This window comes from Manis pentadactyla, chromosome 11 (genome assembly GCF_030020395.1).
Source record: "Manis pentadactyla isolate mManPen7 chromosome 11, mManPen7.hap1, whole genome shotgun sequence".
Lineage (NCBI taxonomy): Eukaryota > Metazoa > Chordata > Mammalia > Pholidota > Manidae > Manis > Manis pentadactyla.
In genome coordinates this window covers 93,754,072-93,777,556 of record NC_080029.1, presented here as the reverse complement: position 1 = coordinate 93,777,556, position 23,485 = coordinate 93,754,072, and the positions used below count along the sequence as shown (strand labels likewise).

Sequence of the window (23,485 nt, the reverse complement as noted above, 5' to 3'; positions counted from 1 at the left end):
TACAACGACTACTAACAGAATTAAAGTGGGAAAAGAATGCAATGCATTCATTTTAGGAGACTTCAACACACCACTCACTCCAAAGGACAGATTAACCAGACAGAAAATAAGTAAGGAGACAAAGGCACTAAACACATTACAACAGATGGACCAAACAGAGATCTATAGAACACTCCACCCAAAAGCAACAGGATACACATTCTTCTCAAATGCACATGGAACATTTTCCAGTATAGATCACATACTGGCCACAAAAAGAGCCTCAGCAAATTAAAAATGATTGAAATTGTACCAACGAACTTCTCAGATCACCAAGGTATAAAACTAGAAATTAATTGTACAAAAAAACCAAAAAGGCTCACAAACACATGGAGGCTTAACAACATCCTCCTAAATAATCAATGGATCAATGACAAAAAACAGAGAGCAATACATGGAGACAAATGAAAACAACAGCACAATGCTCTGACTTCTGTGGGACACAGCGAAGGCAGTTCTAAGAGGAAAGTATACTGCAATCCAGACCTATATCAAGAAGGAAGAAAATTCCCAAAGGAACAGTCTAAATTCAAAATTATTGAAACTGGAAAAAGAACAAATAAGGCCCAAGTCAGTAGAAGGAGGGTCATAATAAAGATCACAGAAGAAATAAATAAAATTGAAAAGAATAGAATAGAAAACATTAATGAAACCAAGAGCTGTTTCCTTGAGAAAATAAACAAAATAGATAACCCCCTAGCCAGACTTATCAAGAAAAAAAAGAGAATAGACAGACATAACCATAATTAGAAATGAGAAAGGAAAAATTCATTACAGACAACACTGAAATACAAGTTATTAGAGAATACTATGAAAAATTATATGCTAAGAAACTCGATAACCTAGAAGAAACGGACAATTTTCTAGAAAAATACAACCTCCCAAGACTGACCCAAAGGAAACAGAAAATCTGAACAGACCAATTATCAGCAATGAAATTGAATCGGTAATCAAAAAGCTACCCAAGAAAAAAAGCCCCAGATCAAAAGTACTCACTGCTCAATTTTATCAGACATTTAGAGAAGACATAATACCCATTCTCCTTAAAAGTTTTCCAAATTGAAGAGGAGGGAATACTTCAAAACTCATTATATGAAGCAAGCATCACTCTAATACCAAAATCAGGCAAAGATACCACAAAAAAAGAAAACTATAGACCAATATCCCTAATGAACACAGATGCAAAAATACTCAACAAAATATTAGCAAACCGAATTCAAAAATACATCAAGAGGGTCATACATCATGATCAAGTGTGATTCACCCAAGGTATGCAAGGATAGTAGAACATTCGAAAATACATCAACAACATCTACCATATCAATAAAAAGGACAAAAATCACATGATCATCTCCATAGATGCTGGAAAAAGCATTTGACAAAATTCAACATCCATTCATGATAAAAACTCTCAACAAAATAGTTATAGAGAGCAAGTACCTCAACATAATAAAGGCCATATATGAAAAACCCACAGTCAACATCATACTTAATAGTGAAAAGCTGAAAGCTTTTCCTCTAATATCAGGAACAAGACAAGGATGCTCACTCTTCCCACTTTTATTCAATATAGTACTGGAGGTCCTGGCAATGGCAATCAGACAACACAAAGTAATAAAAGGCATTCAGATTGGTAAGGAAGAAGTTAAACTGTCACTATTTGCAGATGACATAATCTTTTAAATAAAAAACCCTAAAGAATCCACTTCAAAACTACTAGATCAAATATCTGAATTCAGCAAAGTTGCAGGATACAAAATTAATACACAGAAATCTGTTCCATTTCTGTATATTAACAATGAACTAGCAGAAAGAGAAATCAGGAAAACAATTCCATTCACAATGGCATCAAAATGAATAAAATACCTAGGAATAAACCTAACAAAGGAAATGAAAGATGTATACTCTGAAAACTACAAGACATTCTTGAGAGAAATTAAAAAGGTTACCAATAAATGGAAATTCATCTCACAATCTTGGGAAGGAAGAATTAATATTGTCAAAATGACTGTCCTGCCTAAAGCAATCTACAAATTCAATGCAATCCCTATCAAAATACTGACAGCATTCTTCAACAAACTGGATCAAATAGTTCTAAAATTCATATGGAATCACAAAAGACCCCGAATAGCTAAAGCAATCCTGAGAATGAAGAATAAAGTGGGGGGGAATATGCTCCCCAACTTCAAGCTCTACTACAAATCTACAGTAATCAAGACAATTTGGTACTGGCACAAGAACAGACCCATAGATTAATGGAACAAAATAGCCCAGATATAAACCCACACATACATGGTCCATTAATACATGATAAAGTAGCCATGGACATACAGTGGAGAAATGACAGCCTCTTCAACAGCTGGTTTTGGCAAAACTGGGTAGATACATGTAAGAGAATGAAACTTGATTATTGTCTAACTCCATACACAAAAGTAAACTCAAAATGGATCAAATACCTGAACGTAAGTCATGAAACCATAAAACTCTTAGATGAAAACAGGCAAAACTCTCTTGAATATAAACATGAGCATCTTTTTCATGAACTTATCTCCTTGGGCAATAGAAAGAAAAGCAAAAATGAACAAGTGTGACAATATCAAACTAAAAAGCTTCTGCACAGCAAAGGACACCATCAGCAGAACAAAAAGGCATCCCACAGTATGGGAGAATATATTCATAAATGACACATCTGATAAGGGTTTGACATCCAAAATATATAATGAACTCATGTATGTCAACAAGGAAAAAAAAAACCTCAATTAAAAGGTGGGCAGAGGATCTGAACAGACAATTCTCCAAAGAAGAAATTCAGGTGGCCAACAGGCACATGAAAAGATGCTCCACATCACTAATCAGAGAAATGCAAATTAAAACCACAATGAGATATCACCTTACACCAGTTTAGGATGGCCAACATCCAAAAGACAAACAACAACAAATGCTGGCAAAGATGTGGAGAAAGGGGAACCCTCCTACACAGCTGGTGGGAATGTAAATTAGTTCAACCATTATGGAAAGCAGTATGGAGGTTTCTCAAAAAACTAAAAATAGAAATACCATTTGACACAGGAATTCCACTCCTAGGAATTTACCCTAAGAATGCAGGATCACAGATTCATAAAGACATATGCACGCCTATGTTTATTGCAGCACTATTTATAACAGCCAAGAAATGGAAGAAACTTAAGTCTCCATCAGTAGATGAATGGATAAAGAAGATGTGGTACATGTACACAATGGAATATTATTCAGTCATGAGAAGAAAACAAATCCTACCATTTGCAACAACATGGATGGAGCTAGAGGGTATTATGCTCAGTGAAATAAGCCAGGCGGAGAAAGACAAGTACCAAATGATTTCACTCATCTGTGGACTATAACAACAAGCAAAAACTGAAGGAGCAAAACATCAGCAGACTCACAGAACCCAAGAATGGACTAACAGTTACCAAAAGTAAAGGGACTGGAGAGGATGGGTGAGAAAGGAGGTATAAGAGGATTAAGGAGCATTACACTTAGCACACATAATCAATGGGCGAGACACGGGGAATTAAGTATAGCACTTTAAAGACAAGTAGTGACTCTATAGCTTCTTACTATGGTGATGGACAGTGACTGTAATGGGGTATGTGGTGGGGATTTGATAAGAGGGAGAATGTAGTAACCATAGTGTTGCTCATGTGAAACCTGAGCATAAGATTGTATATCAATGATACCTTAAAAAAAAATATATATATATATATACACACACACACATATATACACACACATATAAATATCAGAGTGAGATGTGCTAATGTATAAATAAAACAGGGAGATGTGGTAGAGGATGGTAGGAGCTTCTATCTTAAATAGTTTGGTCAGGGGAAGAATTTTTGAGGAAGAGACATTGAGAAGAGGTGTGAATGAAATTGAGAGGAAGAACATTCAGGTAAAGACCATCAAGTACAAACAAAGGCTTTGAGACAGGAGCATGCACAGCACATCTGAGGAACTATAAATAAAAGAGTGAGGGGAAAGTGTTAGAAATGAATCAGACAGGAAAGAAGGGGCCATATTAGAAGCACAACAATAAAAACACTAGGAATAGGTAGTAAGGGGGCTGGGAAGCTGAGGATTGGGACTACATTTGGTAATTTCAAAGGAGGCAATAATAGTACTAATTAAAATAACAGAAGCTCCCATTTTCTGAGTCCTTTGTATGAGCCAGAAACTAATCCCGTGTCACTCTCAATGTGCTTGAGATAGATAGCCCCTCTCACAAATGAGCAAACTAAAACTCTTGACAGAAGTGATGAGCCATATATCTTACCGGAGTTAAAAATTTAAAGTACTGTAGTCATTTCTGAAAAAAGTGGCTGAAATGTTTACAAAAATTGATACAAGGTTTAAAGTTAATCCTCTCCACTTTTCTATTAGCCCTCAGTTGCAGCCTGTACTCTGAGAGCCAAAAAATAACTGACCTTACCTCTGACTCTTATTTTCTAATTTCAATGACAGGGCCAGAATCTTAAAAATGTTCACACTTGGAGTTACCTGTCTTCCAGAGCTTCACAATCCAGTATGACTATGGCCAAAGAATAGGCACTAGTAAGCAATGTTTCTCCACTCTAGGAACACTTACGTATGGGAATGGTACCTTAGTATTTGTATTTCTTAACAGCTCCAAAGGTGGTTCTGTTGCACAGCCAAGAGAATGAAAGAGAGAATAAAAAGCATGGGCTTTGGAGTTAGACCAGAATTCAAATCATGGCTCTACCATTCATTAATTATATGACTTTGGGTTAGTACCTAACTTTTCAGTCTTCATCTGAAAAACAGGGATAATGCCATTTACCCTGAATGATGAATTTAGGGACTAAGTGAGAATATCTGCTAATGGATTATGATACAAGCCTAGCAAATAGTAGTTGTTCAATATATACTAAAGCATTCGGAATTGTCAAAGGTAAACATTTATCATTAGAATGGAAAAAGAATCCAAGATTCAGGTTGAGGAAACAAACATACTTAAAATGTAAAACTATCAGTCCTAATAAATTTATTGAGCCTCCTGATTACACAGAAGAATAATGAATGTTTAGAGGGGTCCTAATGAATGTTTAGTAATAGCAATGTTTTGGGAAGTTCATGAAGCTTTGATACATAATTGTCCCCCAAAATATATTATTCATTCTGAAGCATAAATGTTATATACAAAATAATGATGTAACATTCTTATGTTACTTTTCTCTATACACATGAACAGATATAACACACTTATAATTGCTCAAATATTGGACAGTGGGACCATCTCAGCCCTCTAAGAAATATAGGTGCCTGTCTATAGAGACTAATAAAATGATGTTCTCATATGGTTCCTAAGACCCAGTCTGTGAATTGAAGTTCATTCAAACTTGGAGATCCATTTTTATAAAAAACAACATAGACATCCACTGCTTGCCATGACATAGTAACCAATGTTTGACTTACCCTCCCATCTCTTAAAGAATTTTCAATATGGACGAAATAGATAAGGCAATTGTTTTCAGGCACTGGACAACCAACAGCACGACTAATTCTTGAAAGGGTTGTACATGAAATGAACAGCCTTGGTGAGCAGAGGAGGCAGAAATCATCAGTTTGGGCTGCTGAAGTGGCTGGAATTTGTAGGACAGAATACTACAGAGAAAAGAGCTGTGTGATGTGAAATAGGGGACAGAAACCCTGCACAATATTCCTCTTGGGTCTTTGGTGAAGGCCTGAGCTGTGTATACACAGGGTGAGACTCTATGGGGCCTAGCAAAGAGGACCTGCTGCAGGGCTAAGAGCTTAAAAGAAATAAAAGAAGTTATGTAGTACTAGAAGACAATGGATCTCTGGCCCAGACACACTAGAGAATCTTCACTGAGTATCTTGGTTGTTTATATGATATGGTACAAGTCCTACTTTAAAAGTAAGGATCACATCTTAGGGTTAAGGACCATGTCCTCAGACTAAGAACAAAATCAAAATGACCTGCCCTAACAAAGCATAAAACCAAGTCTGAAAGAATCAAGAGGATTTACCAGTAATTTAACTCTGCTGGAATAAAAACTCAACACCCTTTAAAGAAGACAACAAAATCCACACTTCTCCTTCATGTGTCATTCATATAGCACAATAAAATTACTACATACAGAAAGAAGCAGGGAGTATGACCCCTAATCAAAAAAAAAACTGAAACAGATTCAAAGATGATCCTACTTGCTGAAACTAGCAGACAAGAACTTGTAAACAACTACAACTTTTACATAAACATATAAAACTTGTATATATACATCTCCACACACACAAAGATTTAAAGGAAAAGGTGGGGATGCTCAGTAGAGAAATGGAGACTTAAAAAGAACCAAATGGAAATTCCAGAACTGAAAACACAACATTTGAAATGAAAACTACATTAGATGGCCTTTGAACAGCAGACTAAACACTACAGGAAAAGGGGTCAATGAACTTGGAAAAAGATCAAAGCTATTAAACAAACTGAAAGGAAAAAATTATTGTAAAAACCTGAATAGAATTTCAGTGACCTGTAGGACAATATCAAGCAGTCTGAAATGCAGGTACCTTGAGTCCAGTAGGAGAAAAAAAAGAGAATATGGAAGAAAAAAAATTTGAATAATATTTGAATTAGAATATAGACTGAAAAATTTGGGGAATATAGACTGAAAATTCCCCAAATTTGGTGAAACACATCAACTCCCAAATTGAAAAACCTCAGGGAATCCCAAAGAGGATAAATACAACAAAAAAACATACCAAGGCACTTACTCAAACTGATAAAATTAAAACTAAAAATAAAATATTAAAAGCAGTTACAGAAAAAAATAAACTCAAATGCAAGGGCACAACAGAAAGAAAGCTGACTTATCAGAATCAACAGACGCTAGAAGACAGTGGAACTGCAGCTTTAAAGTGCTGGAAGAAAAAACAAAATCAACCCAAATTGTTAGATCCAGTAAAAATCCCTCTAAAAAATTAATATGAAATAAAGATATTTTCAGATAAACAACAGTTGTAAAAATTCACTGCAAGAAGATCTGCATTTCAAGAAATGCCAAAGGATGCTCTTCAGGCTGAAGGGACAATGACTCAAGATAGAAATTAGAATCCACAGAAAGGAATGTAGAACACTAGAAATGATAAATATATGATAAATATAAGAGACCATAATAGTTTGTTTTCTCATTTTCTTAAAATAATTTTTAAAGCAAACAAAATAATATTGAAAATACTGGGATTTTTGACCTACGTAAGTAAAACATATGACAACAATAGCACAAAGAAAAGTCAAGTGGAATTATATTTTTGTAAGGTTCTAACATTTCACATGAAGTGGTACAATATTAGTTCTAATTAGACCATGACACATAAAGGATGTATATCATAAACCCTAGAATAACCACTGAAGCACAATACTTCGGAAGTACTATTTTTTAAAAATGAGAGAAATAGGTACAATTAAACCCTCAAACCCCGAGTCCTAATTTTCCTATTCTCTCTGATACTTGTTGGCTCAAGAGCCTATTTTGATTCCTTTTTCTTAATTGTGGTTAGTATAAATCATGGCCCCATAAAACATGACAATGAAAAAAAAAAATCTTTCAATTATAAACTAAATGTATCATTAGAAGTTTATGTATCTTTAGTACCAATATTAAGGAATATTAAAATATGAAATTATGCTAGTATAAGTATTTTTCCCTTACAAAAAAAAGCCCAATTTTGTATAATTTGTTTTCTTCTGTAACAGGAATCTTTGAAAACTTTTTCCTAAGACCAGATAGTGAATATTTTAGACTTGTAAGCTATACTTACTGCTGTTGTAGCACAAAAGCAGCCATATGCAATACATAAATGAATGAGCATAGTAATGTTTCAATAATACTATTAGAAGAGGCAACCAAGCTCTCGTTTGCCAATTCCTGCTCCCCAGTCCCGAAGCTGCCCCTTAAGATAGTGATATGGTAGACTTCTGGGAAGATGGTGGTATAGTGACAGCTTGAACCTACCTTCTCCCACCTTCACACTGAATCTATACCTATATACAAAGCAATTAATCTTGATGAAGAGCTGGGGACCTAGTGAACACCTTCTACATAATGAGGGATAGAAGGATCACATAAAAAATGGCAGAAAAGATGGAGAGATGGTAACAGAGGGAACCCCACCGCCAGCGCCATGACCTGGAGCAGAGAGGGAAATCACTAGGGACCAGGATACAGACTCCCTGCTCTGAGACAAAGGAAAAAAGCTTTGCTTTCAAGTATATCTAGATTAAGTGCAAAAGCCTGACTTTTAGAACTAAAGCACCTACTCTTTGGCAGGGAAATGGCTGGAACTCTCTCTCAATCAGAGGTCTGGTGAGAGCCACTGTTTGTACTTTTTCCCTATATGATAGTGACACAGAGAACAGGGTTGGGGCACACACACCAATTTCATGCTTCCTAGCTCCCACCCACAATCAGCTGTGTCAGCTAGAGATCTTATTTGGATTGCAGCTGCCCTGAGGGCATGGAGGCAGTTGCCACTGACCCCGGGAAGGTGTACCCTGGCCATCCTGCATTGCAAGCACCCATCTAGTAGCTGCAAAGGTGGGGCTTCCCTGGAGCCAGTCCAAGGTGTACCTGGCTACTGCACCAGGTACTCAGAGCCAAGAGTCACAAAGGCAGGGTTTCCCTGGAAGCTATACCTGGACCTGGGCCTGCACCCTGGGAAAAGAGCCAGTCATGAGGGACCCCTGAGGAGAGGGCCTGAGCAGCTGCTGCTTCACTGCAGGTATGGAGCCAGTAGCTACAGAGGTGGGACTTTCCTGGACACCACACCTGAGCCTGCTGCCTCCCCACCAGCATGGACCCCATCAATATCCATTTAGAAGTCCCTCTGATTGGGATCCTTCTGATCCCATCCCTCTCCAACCATGCCCTGAGAGTCCTGACACCGGAGCACCTCATGCTTTCTAGGCCTCCAGCCAGCCAGCCAAAACCACCAGCCATATAAGTTCTACCCAGGGGGCCTGCCCTACACAAGGCCAAACCTTCAACAATGGGAGAGGTAGTTATTTCTACTAAATCATAGAATCAAGCACAGAAAGCAAAACAAAATGAGGAAACAGAGGAATATGCTAGAAACAAAAGAACATGACAAAACTTCAGAAAATAAACTAAATGAAACAGAATTAAGTAATCTACTTGATAAAGAGTTAAAATTAATGATTATAAAGGCTTACTAGACTTGAGAAGAGTGGAGGAACTCAGTGAGAACCTCTAAAAACAGATAAAAAATACAAAACAGAATCAACCAGAGATGAAGAATACAATAAACAAAATGAAAAATACACTAAAGGGAATCAACAGGAGATTAGAGGATGCAGAAGAAGGGATCAGCAATTTGGAAGACAGAGTAATGGGAAGCACTCAAGTTGAGCAGCAAAAAGAGAAAACAATGAAAAGAAATGAAACAGAGAGAGCTCTGGGACAGAGCTCTGGGACTATAACAAATATCCAAAAATCCGCACTATAGGAGTCACAGAAGGCTAAGAGAGGAAGAAGTGAAAACCTTACCTGAAGTAATAATAGCTGAAATAAGCAGGCATCCAGGTCCAGTAAGCAGAGAGAGCCCCAAATAAGATAAACCCAAGTAGGACTACACCAAGACACATCATAATTAAATTGTCAAAGATCAAAGACAAAGAGAGAATCTTAAAAGCAGCAAGATAAAAGCAAATTACCTACAAGGAAAATCCCATAAGGCTATCAGCTGATTGCTCAGCAGAAACTCTACAGGCCAGAAGGGAGTAGCATGATATATTCAAAGTGCTGAAAGAGAAAAACATCTAACCAAGAATATGCTACCTAGCAAGGTTACCATTTAGAATAGAAGGGGAGAAAGAGAACTTCACAGATAAACTTAAAAGATAAGTTTAGGTGGTAAGTTAGGGTGATAAGTTAGAAGAGTTAACCACCACTAAACCAGCCTTACAAGAAACATTAAAGGGTCTTCTTTAAGAGGAAAAGAGAAGACCCTAACGAGAAGCAAGAATAATATGAAAGTGAATTTCACTGATAAAAGCAAACATATATCAGAGGTAGTAGATCACTTAAAAGGTAATATGAAGGTCAAAAGTACTATAATTAATTACATCTAAAAACTAGTTAAGGAAATCACTAAATAAAAAGGTGTTAAAGAAGGTATCATATCTAGAGGGTATTATGCTCAGTGAAATAAGCCAGGTGGAGAAGGACAAATACCATATTACTTCACTTATTGGTTGTTGCGATCTTTTGCCTCTTTTAGGCCTGTGACGGCCACAGACTGGAGGTTTCCATCCTCCCTTGTTACTTCCACGTTCGTGGCCTAACTAGCTTCCCGCGCGCGCGCACTCTTGGCCCTAACTCCGCCTCCCCACCTAACCCGAAACCTGCCTAAAGACCCTAGTGACAGATGAGATAATCAATTCCCATTGGTTTCTGTTACTTCCTTATCTTCCCCTATATAACTAAGCCTCTGATGGAATAAAGCTGAGTTTTGCTGTGCCCTTGAGGCTGACACATCTCCCGGCTTGGTGTGGTTTTGTTTTTCCCCGGATCTCAGGGGAGGGTGTCCAAGCCGCCGACACTTGCCCTGTCGCTCAGCCCCGGGGATAACAGGCTGGTCCTGCTTGTCCCCCCGCCTTCTTGTTGCTGAAGAGCAACAATTGGTGGAGTATAAAAACAAAACAAGATAGAAGGAACAAAATAGCAGTAGACTCATAGATACCTAAAAGGGACTAGTGGTTACCAGGGGGAGGGGTTGGAGTGGGTTGCAGGGATAGGGTGAAGGGGATAAAGGGGCACAATAATTAGCAATCACAATATAAGCTGGTCATGGGGACAGTAGTACAGCATGGAGAATACAGCCAACAATTCTGTAACATCTTACTGCATTTATAGATATTAAACACACTAGAGGGGGTGAGGATTCAATAATATGGATAACAGTTGAACCACCGTATTGTATAGTTGAAACCAACATAAGATTGTATATCAATGATACTTTAATTAAAAAAAAGAAGAAGGCATCATATACATAAAAAGTTGAGGAGGGGGAGTAAAAAATGTAGTGTTGTTAGACTGCGTTCAAACTTAAGTGACCATCAACTTATCATAGATCGCTATATATGTAGGATGTCACATAAGAACCCATAGTAACCAAAAGCCGAAAACCCATAATGTGTACAAATACACAAAAAAGAAGGGAATCCAAACAAGACTAAAGATAGTTATAATGCACGAGTAGGGAGCAAAAGAAGAAAAGATCAGATAAGAACAACAATAACAACCAGGAAACATTTAACAAAATGGCAATAAATACACACCTATCAATAATTACTTTAAATGTAAATGGATTAAATGATCCAATCAAAAGGTACAGGGCAACTGAATAAAAAAACAAGACCCACTTTTATGTTGCCTACAAGAGACTCACTCTAGACCTAAAGACACACAGAGACTGAAACTGAAGTGATGGAAAAAGCTATACTATGCAAATAGGAATGAAAGAAAGCTGGAATATCAATACTTATATCTGACAAAAAAGACTTTAGAATGAAGGCTGCAACAAGAGAAGAGGACATTATAATATAACTAAGGGAACAATCTAGCAAGAAGATATAACAACTGTAAATATCTACACACCTAACAGAGGAGCACCTAAATATATAAAGCAAATATTAACAGACATAGAGATTGATGTAATACAAGAATATGGGGACTTCAACACCCCAGTTACATCAATGTATAGATCATCTAGACAGATAATCAATAAGGAAACAGTGGATGCAAATGACACATTAGACCAAACAGAATTAACAGATATATACAGTATATTATATCCCAAAACAGTATACGTTCTTTTCAAGTGCACATGGAATAGTCTCCAGAATAGATCAGATAAGGCCACACAGATTAAGAAGACTGAAATCATTTCAAGCATCTTTCCAACCACAATGGTCTCAAACTGGAAATCAATTACAAGAAAAAAAATGGAAAAAGCATAAACACAGGGAGGCTAAACAGCATGCTATTAAACAACCAATGGTCCATCAACAAAATAAAAAAATACTTGAAGAATAATGAAAATAGAAATACAACAGTTCAAAATCTTGGGATACAGAAAAAGCAGTCCTAAGAGGGGAGTTTATAACAATGTAGGCCTACCTCAAGAAGCAAGAAACATCTCAAATAAATCATCTAACTCAACACCTAAAGGAACTAGAAAAAGAACAAGCAAAGCCTAAAGTTAGTAGAAAAAAGGAAATAACAAAGATCAGAGCAGAAACAACATAGTAAAAAAAAAAAAAAAGATCAATGGAACTAAGAGCTGACTCTCCAAAAAGATGAACATTGATAAACCTTTAGCTAGACTCATCAAGAAAAAAAGGAAGAGGACTGAAATATATAAAATTAGAAATGAAAGAGAAATTAAACCAATATCACAGAAATACAAATGATTATGAGAGTATTATAAAAAATTTTATGCCAATAAATTGGACAACTTTGAAGAAATGGATAAATTCTTAGAAACATACTATCTTCCAAGACTAAACCAGGAAGAAATAGAAAATTTGAACAGATCAATTAGTAGTTATAAAATTGAACTGGTAATCAAAAAACTCCCAACAAACAAAATGCCAGTTCCAGATGGCTTCAAGGTGAATTGTACCAATCATTTAAAGAAGAGTTGATACCTTTCTTACTCAAACTATTCCAAAAATTGGAGAGGATGAAAACCTTCCAAATTTGCTCTATGAGGCTATCATCATCCTGGTACCAAAACCAGACAAGGACACTACAAAAAAAGAAAATTACAGACCAATATCCCTAAGAATAGGTAATTTATGAAATTACCTTATGAAATTTTGAAACCAAATTCAAAAGGTTCAAAAAGTTGTATAATGAAAAGTAAGTCACCTTTTTATCTCTGCCTTCAGTCTTCTTTCCCAGAGGCAACCACTATTACCAGTTTCAATCTAGAGCAGCACTGGCCAAAACAACTTTTTGTAATGATGGAAATATTCTTTATCTGTGCTGTCCAATATAGTAGCCTCTAGCCAAAGATGACTATTAAGCATCTCTATGGCTAGTTTGACTGAGGAACTGAATTTTTAGTTTTATTTAAGTTTAATGAATTTAAATAGCTATGTGTAACCGGTGTCTACTATATTAGACAGCACAGATCTAGAGACTCCTGTGAGAGCAGTGGTTTCCAATGTTGGCTATATAATACAATCACCTAAGGAGCATTTAAGCCTTCACTGCCCAAGTCACACCTCAGGCCAAACATATCAAAATCTCTGGACTGGGACTCAGGCATCAGTACTTTTTTTTTTAACTCCCTTGAGATTCCAATATACAGCCAAGGTCAAAAGCCTCTGTCCTAGAAAACCATCTTATAAATACAGTAGCTCCACCTACTATGTATTTAAAAAAATGAAAGGAGTAACTTTCTCTAAGTTATTAATTAGAAAAGAACTTCCAACTGCTCCAGTACATAAAAATCTTTATATCCATATAGGGTTTTCCCCATAGTAAGCCATTAAAGGCAATTTTTAGTATAAAACTGACATTAAACTAGTAAGAAGTTTCCAAGAAGGATATAAGATTTCTCTCTCTGCTGATATGCATGACATGGAAAAGTTATTTGCATTACATACTATTAAAGAGTTCTTAAAAATCAATAAGGAAACACCAACAAACCAATAGAAAAATTTGCAAAAATTATTACTGGGCAATTTATAGAATGCAGCAGCCAACACAGACAATAAATATATGAAGGGATGCTTAATGTCACTAGTACCAAGGCAAATTTAAGTTAATATGAGATATCATTTCATAGCCATGAAATTGACTAAAAAATAAAAGTATAACAAACCCAAATGTTAGTGAGGATGCAGACAAACTGTCATTTATTACTAGTAGAAGTGTAGGCTGATATACAGTGAAGCTAAAGATACTCTATGATGTAAGAATTCTACTTTTAAGTTCATATTCTTGTGCATATCTTTGCAACCACTGTGCTGGGAATTGTTTATGGGTTATAAGTGTGCTGAGTTATTGATTTCCCCAACCAAAGATGTGCTGTTATTTCCAACTATCCACCATAATAAACGAGTCAGCAGAGAGGGGTACCTATGATGGCCAAGAAACATAAAAATGGCAAGAACAAAGAGGCATGGAAAAAAACTGAATGGGATTAAGATAGCAGCAGTGATTCAAACTTCAAGTGGAAATGGACAAGAAGCAGACACATTAATGAAGAAGCATTGAACAGAAGCAGCCATAAAGAAGAAAAAGGAAAAAGAGTGAATAAACTATTAACTGCAAGGACAAGCCAAGTCCTAAAATCCTATATAAGGGTATTACTATGACATATTAAAGCACAACAACAACACAGCATTCTAGGAACACTTGCTCTGCAAGAAATGAGCCATATATACTTGTAGTAAACATAAATGACTTTAACATAGCAGAACTGTCAAGAGCAATATCTCTGACTCATCAAAAAAAGGTTCAAATATGGTTGACTCTTATCAAGGAGAAAACAAATAAGTACTTTATATATTTTGGCAAAAATTTTTCATAAAAATTACATCCAAAAGAAAAGTCCTAGCAATTAATGGTTAGTTAATCAATTGGAAATATCAATTGTCCAGTTATCTGTGACTTTTCTCAAATATTATTCAAAAAGAAAATAGGGTCACATGAAAAATAGACTGACTGATTTAGTTAAGCACGCCAATAACTTTTACTTACCAGTGGGAAGATCTTCAACTTTTGCAAGATCATTCTCTTCTATCCCAGGCATTCCTGCATCACCACCTCCTTTGATTTGTTCTGCACAAGTAACAAAAGCCATAATTCTATATTTTTCCTTACATAATTGAAAATGTTTTGAAAGAATGAGACAACCAGTTTTTAAAGCAATACACTATATTGACTGAGTGTCTTTGTATCTTGCTTTGGACACAGCTGTAACTCTAAAACAATGTACTCTATTCTCCTTTATCAAAGCATCCAAATTTGAAACAATATAGACACCTAATCATAACTGATCTAAAATAAAACAATATTCTTTATGATTGAAAATCTTCATTTCAAAATGAGCAGAAAAAGTCAATATCCTATTAACACAAAATAATATAATAGTGATACCTTTCCCATGTGGAATATGATTGCTTGAGGGCTCTTCATTTTTATCTGGAGCATTCTCTGCTACTTTTGCAATGTTTTTAGGTACTGCATAATTGTTTATACCCAATTCATTTCCATATTTTGGTTCAAACTTGTGGGATTCTTGCTGTTAGATAAAGATTTGATAACAATAAATATTTTTCAGTTCAAAACATTATACCATTGACAAAGCTATTAATTAAATGTTCTGAAACAGTTCATGTTTTGAAATAAATACCACACAGGTCCAAATTCCAAAAACTTGGATACGTGGCACACATTTTGTGTTCAGTTTTTACACCTAATATGAAATTTAAAAATAACACTTTTTAAAGTCTCTAATTATGATAAATGGCCTAAAATGTTTGGTAGAGGTCATTCTCCTTGGCTGTCCTGAGGAAGTGATTCTGCAAGAAGGCAGCCTTGCTGAACACTGTAGGTTGCTGTGGAGGCCTACAGTTGGGCATTGTCCTGGGTGCTGTGGGTTCTTTACAGGCATATGCTGCAACTGAGCAGACAGCAGTCTGTGGCAGATTGACACCAGGTGCCCCCTTAAATGTGGTATCTGGCAACTGACATTGTCAAGTTTTTCCCCAAGCAGAAACAGCAAGGGTAAAAAACAGCAAAGTTCTTCCCGGGTGCAACGACCACCCAAGCACTGGAAGTAATGGCAGAACAATACACAAGTTCAATGCTCCCTCCAACATGCTCCAAACCATGCCATCTCCTTGGAAACTTGAATCTTTAGGTATCTGGTGAAGCCTGACTCAATTCTGTTGGTGGGCCAGTTTTGTCTTTTATATTGGTTTGAGTCACTTCAGTGGAAAATTAAGAAAATCAAGAAGTCAAGTACCCATGCTTGGGTTGCCATACAGGTCCCTCTGCTTAGTATTTAATGCATATATAAATGCTTTGTCAATTCTTAAGTCCTAGGCAATGTAATCACAAGTAATGTTATAAAAAACCAACAGTATTAAAAAATCTACAGGAAATCTAGAAAAACGAAAGCCAAATTGTAAGAATTTGTCACAATAAAGAGGATGCTTTGACAATCAGGTTTGAAGTATTTCAGCATAGCTGGAAGATAAAATCAACAAACATATGCATAGTGCTTTATAGCTTACAAATTACTTTCAAATCTATCCTCTGGTAGAGATGAATTAACAGTTTGGGTAAAAACAAAATTAAAACAAGGCCTAAAGAAGTTTAGTAGCTTGTCCAAACCTACAAAGCGAGAGAATTAGGGAGAACGAATTCAAACCACAGTCTCTTTGACACATTCTGTAGGGGACAGTTCTGAGAACTTAATTGTTGATGAATGAAATGCTAAATTGAAATTTCTGAACATGTTATTATAAGGGCCAAAGGTGAGAATATCCATGAGGCACAACCTGAACAAACATATGCATCAATGTGCATTTTTCACTATAATGCTGTATCATAAGGCTATTTTCTGCAGTCCACTTCTTTGTAGATGTGGATAAACAATATTAAACAAAACTGAAAAGTGAATGAACCACTGTTCAAAAACACTTTTCCACTTAAAATAGTTAACAAAGATGTTGTCCCTTTGATGCATTCATTGTTACTGACCTTTACATGAATGGACAATATTAAATATTCTTAATACAATAAGATGGCTTTCCACAGAGAATACAGTTAATGATTCTGTAACCTCTTATTGCTGTTGACAGATAGTGACTGCACTAGAAGGGGTGAAGATTTAATAATATGGGTACTGTTGCACCACTATGTTGTATAACTGAAACCAACATAAGACTGTATATCAATGATACTTTAATAAAAATATAAATAAGTAAGATGGCTTTCTAAACACAATGCTGGTGATTTGTAAGTGATCCCCCTAATTGTTTTTGAAATAACCTCTTTATTCTGAAATAATTTTAGATTTACAGAAAAGTAATTATCCCTCACCCAATCTTCTTAATGTTATCAACTTATATTACAGCATGGTAGTTTGAAAAATTAAAAAACCAACATTAGTATGTTATTAACTAGACCCCAGGCTTAATTTAGATTTCATCGCTTTTTCCACTAAGTCCTTTTCCTGTTTGACGATCCAATCCAGGCTACATTGCATGTCAGTCCTCATTGTCCTTCCTTAGTTTCCTATGGTCTACAGCCATTTCTCTTCCTGTGGCAGGAGAGCACTTAACAGATGAGTGGGGCTGTGTTCCAATACAACTGTATTTATAGACACTAAAATGTGTATTTCTTATGTGATAAAATATTCTTTTAGTTTTTCAACCATTTTAAAATGTAATAACCATCATTTGCTCATGGGCACCACAAAAACAGGCAGCAGGGTGGATTTCGTTTGCTGACTCCTTCAGAGTACTGGGCTTCTAATAACACAACTGCAATAGCAAACCCTGCTTCCACTTCCTAATGTGCTCTACTCTGCTCCTCTGGCAACCCAGTGCTTCAGGACCTCCTGGCCACCCTCAGTGCTTTCAGGCCAATATGCCACTACATCAGCTCACTCAGGCCTGCCACCTTCCAGCAACCTACACCTCACATCTCTTCAAGAAGAGTGCAAATAGGCGGCAGATGTTCCGTTTTGTAGAATCAAAACATGAAATCAAGAAAAAACAATGCTCTCAATATCATGTTATAAAAAGAGTGAAATAGCAAACAACAAAATCTGGTTTCATTAACTTCTAGTCCTTTAGGTGAGACGCTACCAAATAGCAAGATATTTTTCACTATTCAATCTCTGTACAAACACAAGACTTAAATCACAAGACTGTACAAACCATAACTACTCAGATGAAATTACAGGGTGCAAAAAATGAATATGCTAATGACTAATAATCTTCAGATATATTCCCTCCTTTTCTAGCAGGGCCTTCGTAATATACTTTAACTGAAAATGGATAGATTAATAAAAGAATCTGTTGCCCCCTAAAAGTATCAATCACAATAGTGCCAGTGTTTCATTTCAGTGTTTTAAGAAAAAAAATCAGAATAACAGAGATTGATAATTAAAGAAAAAGCTTCTCAGTAGCATAAAATAGGAAGTAATTGATTTTTTAGCAAAATGATATCTACTATACAATCTAAGAAATATATTAACATCAAAAATTATTTTTCAAAGTCAGATAAAAGTTTGTTCAAGAGGGGATAAAAGATGGCAGTGTGAGAGGTGAGATTGTGAACTCCTCCCAAAATCACATATAATACAAAAATATATTAATACAACTAATCCTAAAAGAGCAACAGGAAAGAAGGCTGCGCCAGACTGCATACACCTGGAGAACAGAGCAGTACTCATGAAACAGGGTAATGTACCAAAGCCTTGATCCGGTGGGAACCAAGCCCTTCCCCAACCTCAGCTCACTGGCAGGAGGAAGAGAAACGCAGCAGGGAGGGGATTCCATCTAGGACTGCTGAACACCCAGCCCTGGAGACCTGCTTTGGGAGTACAAATCTACATTGCATGGAAATTAGTGGGATTGGAAAGCTAACACAGGTGGAATACTTGGAGAGAATGAGATTCCAGGAATAATTGGAGAGACTGAGATTCCAGCTGTTTGTGAAGGACAGGGATCCACATCCAGCTGCTCTGGGACAAAGGAAACAATTCCTAGCAGCAAGAGGACTGCTGAAGGTGCAGGGATTGCATAGACCTTGCTGCTTGGGAGAAGAGATAGGTGGACAAAGTTGTCTGGGCATGCCCTGTCCAGCAGGTTGGGAACTATCAAGAGCTTCAGGCACTCCATCTCCCTGGCTGATTACTCAGCTCCCAGGCTCCCCACTGTGATATGCAGCCTGCTGCGCCTTCCTCCTGGCCTACTGGCACTGGCTCGCAAACCGGCAGTCCCTGCACTGGCGTCAGGTCACCTGGAGGGAGGACCCATCTACGGGAGCTACAAGGGCAAAGTACAGAGGCTTACTCCTCTGTCTTCGGCCCACTGGTTCTGACAGTGAAGAGAGGCACTGCAGCCGGGAAGCAGGAAACAGCTCTTTTGTCTCCCCCAAGCAGCAGCACCATACCCTCGTGACCCCCAACCTCACTCCAGGGGCTGAGCACCTCCAGAGACTGGAGCTTCTGGGCACTACACAGTGCCACATACAAATATGAAACATCAAAGGAACCTGCTTGAAATCAGAATCTCACAGACACCAGAACAAGGCTCAAGTGAAACCACACTCACCAATCTTTCTGAAAGAGAGTTCAACATAAAAATCATAAACATGATCATGGAGGTACAGAAAAATATTCAAGAAATCAGAGTCGAATTTAGGACAGAGATTCACTCATTAAGAAACTCCATATCTCAAATGAAACACACAATGCAGGGATTGAAAAGCAGATTAGATGCAGTAGAAGAGATGGTAAATAGAATAGAAATGAGAGAAGAGGAATACAAAGAAGTTGAGGCACAGAGAGAAAAAAGGATCTCCAGGCATGAAAGAACACTGAGAAAACTGTGACCAATCCAAAAAGAACAATATTCGCATTATAGGGATACGAGGAGAAGAAGAGAGAGAAAAAGGGATAGAAATTGTCTTTGAAGAGGTAACTGTTGAAAACTTCCCAAAAATCTGGAAAGAGATAGTCTCTCAGGCCACGGAGGTGTACAGATCTCCCAAGGAAGACAACACCAAGACATATAATAATTAAAATGGCAAAGATCAACGATAGCAACAGACATTTAAAAGCAGCTAGAGAGAGAAAAAAGATCACATACAAAGGAAAACCCATCACATTTTCATCAGACTTGTCAACAGAAAACTTACAGGCCAAAAAGGAGTGGCATGTTAATTCAATGAAACAGAAGGGCCTCGAACCAAGAATACTCTCCCAGGCAAGATTAACATTTAAACTTGAAGGAGCAATAAACCAATTTTCAGATAAGTAAAAGCTGAGAGATTTTACCTCCCCAAAACCAACTTTAAAGTGTATTTTGGAGGGGCTGCAATAGATGGAAGTGTTCGTAACTCTAAATAGCTGTCACCAGGGGAAATACAACCACAGTAAAGAAAACAGAACAATTAACTACTAAGCAGATGCAAAATCAAATCAACTACCCCCAAAGGCAATAAAGGGGTAGACAAAGAGTACAGAATATGATACCTAATATATAAAGAATGGAGGAGGAAGAAAAAGGAGTAAAAAAAAAAAAAGAACCTTAAGGTTGTGATTGTAATACCACACTGAGTTAAATTACACTATTAGATACTAAGGGAATTACCCTTGAACTTTTTGTAAACACAAATCTAAAGCCTACAGTTGCAATAAGTACATGCCTATTAATAATAACTCTAAATGTAAATGGACTTAATGCACCAATCAAAAGACACACAGAGTCATTGAATGGATTAAAAAAAACAAGAACCATCTATATGCTGCCTAGAAGAGACCCACTTCAAACCCAAAGACATACACAGACTGAAAGTAAAAGGATGGAAAAAGATATTTCATGCAACTAATAGGGAGAAAAAAGCAGGAGTTGTAGTACTTGAATCAGACAAATTAGACTTCAAAACAAAGAAAGTAACAAGAGATAAAGAAGGACATTACATAATGATAAAGGGGTCAGTCCAACAAGAGGACATAACTATTGTAGATATCTATGAACCCAACACAGGATCCCCTACACATGAGAAACAAATACTAACAGAATTAAAGGGGGAAATAGAATGCAATGCATTCATTTTAGGAGACTTCAACACACCACTCACTCCAAAGGACAGATCAACCAGACAGAAAATAATTAAGTAGACAGAGGCACTGAACAACAATATTAGAACAGATGGACCTAACAGACATCTACAGAACACTCAATCCAAGAGCAACAGGATACACATTCTTCTAAAGTGTACATGGAACATTTTCAAGAATAGACCATATACTAACCTACAAAAAGAGCACCAGTAAATTCAAAAAAATTGAAATGGTACCAACTAGCTTCTGAGACCACAAAGGTACGAAATTACAAATAAATTACACAAAGAAAATTAAAAAGTTCACAATCACATGGAGGCTTAATAATATGCTCCTAAATAATCAATGCATCAATGACGAAATAAAAACAGGTATCAAGCAATATATGGAGACAAATGAAAACAATAATTCAACAACACAAAAATCTGTGGGAGGCCACAAAGGCGTGCTAAGAGGGAAGTATATTGCGATACAGGCCTACCTCAGGAAAGAAGAACAATCACATAGGAATAGTCTAAACTCACAATTAACGAAACAAGAAAAAGAAGAACAAATGAGGCCCAAAGTCAGTAAAAGGAGGGACATAATAAAGATTAGACCATAAATACATAAAATTGAGAAGAATAAAACAATAGAAAGAATTGACAAAAGCAGGAGCTGGTTCTTTGAGAAAATAAACAAAATAGATAAACCCCTAGCCAGGGTTACAAGAAAAAAGATAAACAGAAATTAGAAATGAGAAAGGAAAAATCACTACAGACACCACAGAAATACAAAGAATTATGAGAGAATACCATGAAAACTTACAGGTTAAACTGGATAACCTAGAAGAATGGTCAACTTTCCAGAAAAATACAACCTTCTAAGGCTGACCCAGTAAGCAACAGAAAATCTGAACAGACCAATTACAAGCAATCACATTGAATTGGTAATCAAAACACTACCTAAGAACAAAACCCCTGGAACACATGGCTTCACCACTGAATTTTATCAAACATTTAGTAAAGACCTAATACCCATTCTCCTTAAAGTTTTCCAAAAAGTATAAGATGAGGGAGCACTTCCAAACTCACTCTATGAGGCCAGCATCACTCTAACACCAAAACCCGGGAAACACACCACAAAAAAAGAAAATTACAGACCAATATGCTTGATGAACATAGATGCAAAAATACTCAACAAATGCTAGCAAACCAAATAAAAATACGTCAAAAAGATCATCCATCATGATCAAGTGGGATTCATCCCAGGGATGCAAGGATGGTACAACACTCAAAAATTCATCATCATATACCGCATCAATGAAAAGAAGAACGAAATCCACATGATCATCTCCATAGATGCTGAAAAAGCATTCAACAAAATTCAACATCCATTCATGATAAAAACGCTCAACAAAATGGGTATAGAAGGCAAGAACCTCAACATAATAAAGGCCATATATGACAAACCCACAGCCAACAACATACTTAACACTGAAAAGCTGAAAGATTTTCATTTAAGATTGGGAACAAGACAACGGTGCCCATTCTCCCCACTTTTATTCAACATAGTTCTGGAGGTCCTGGCCATGGGAATCAGAAAACACAAAGAAATAAAAGGCATCCAAATTGGCAAGGAAGAAGTTAAACTATCTCTGTTTGCAGATGACATGATATTGTACATAAAAAACCCTAAAGACTCCACTCCAAAACTACTAGATCTAATATCTGAAGTCAGCAAAGTTGCGGGGTACAAAATTAATACACAGAAGTCTGTTGCATTCCTATATACACTATGATGAAATAGCAGAGAGAGAAATCAGGAAAACAACTCCATTCACAATTGCATCAAAAAGAATAAAATACCTAGGAATAAACCTAACCAAGGAAGTGAAACACCTATACTCTGAAAAGTACAACACACTCATGAGAGAAATTAAAGAAGATACCAATAAATGGAAACACATCCCATGCCCATGGACAGGAAGAATTAATATTGTCAAAATGGCCAACTTGCCTAAAGCAATCTACAGATTCAATGTAATCCCTATCAAAATACCAATGGTATTCTTCAACGAACTAGAGCAAACAGTTCTAAATTCATATGGAACCACAAAAAAACCCAAATAACCAAAGCAATCCTGAGAAGGAAGAATAAAGCAAGGGGGATTACACTCCCTGACTTCAAGTTCTACTACAAAGCCACAGTAATCAAGACAATTTGGTAGTGGCACAAGAACACACCCATAGACCAATGGAACAGAATAGAGAGCCCAGATACAAACCCAAGGATACATGGTCAATTAATATACGATAAAGGAGCCATGGATATATAATGGGGAAATGACAGCATCTTTAACAACTGGTGTTGGCAAAACTGGACAGCTACATGCAAGAAAATGATACTGGATTATTGTCTAGTCCCGTATAGAAACATAAACTAAAAATGGATCAAAGACCTGAATGTAAGCCATAAAACCATAAAACTCTTAGATGAAAACATAGACAAAAATCTCTTGAATATAAACATGAGTAACTTTTTC

General features: G+C 36.6%; 1 protein-coding gene across 2 annotated transcripts in view; it reads right to left on the bottom strand.

The window, feature by feature from the left end:
• GOLM2 (golgi membrane protein 2) overlaps positions 1-23,485 on the bottom strand; it is a 163,058-nt gene that overhangs the window by 55,330 nt on the left and 84,243 nt on the right. For both annotated transcript variants that reach the window (XM_036905378.2, XM_036905379.2), the window contains exons 5-6: positions 15,252-15,396; positions 14,853-14,933 (exon numbers count right to left, since the gene is read on the bottom strand). In XM_036905378.2, coding sequence (XP_036761273.1) covers positions 14,853-14,933; positions 15,252-15,396 — 226 coding nt within the window. The remainder of the gene's footprint in view (positions 1-14,852; positions 14,934-15,251; positions 15,397-23,485) is intronic.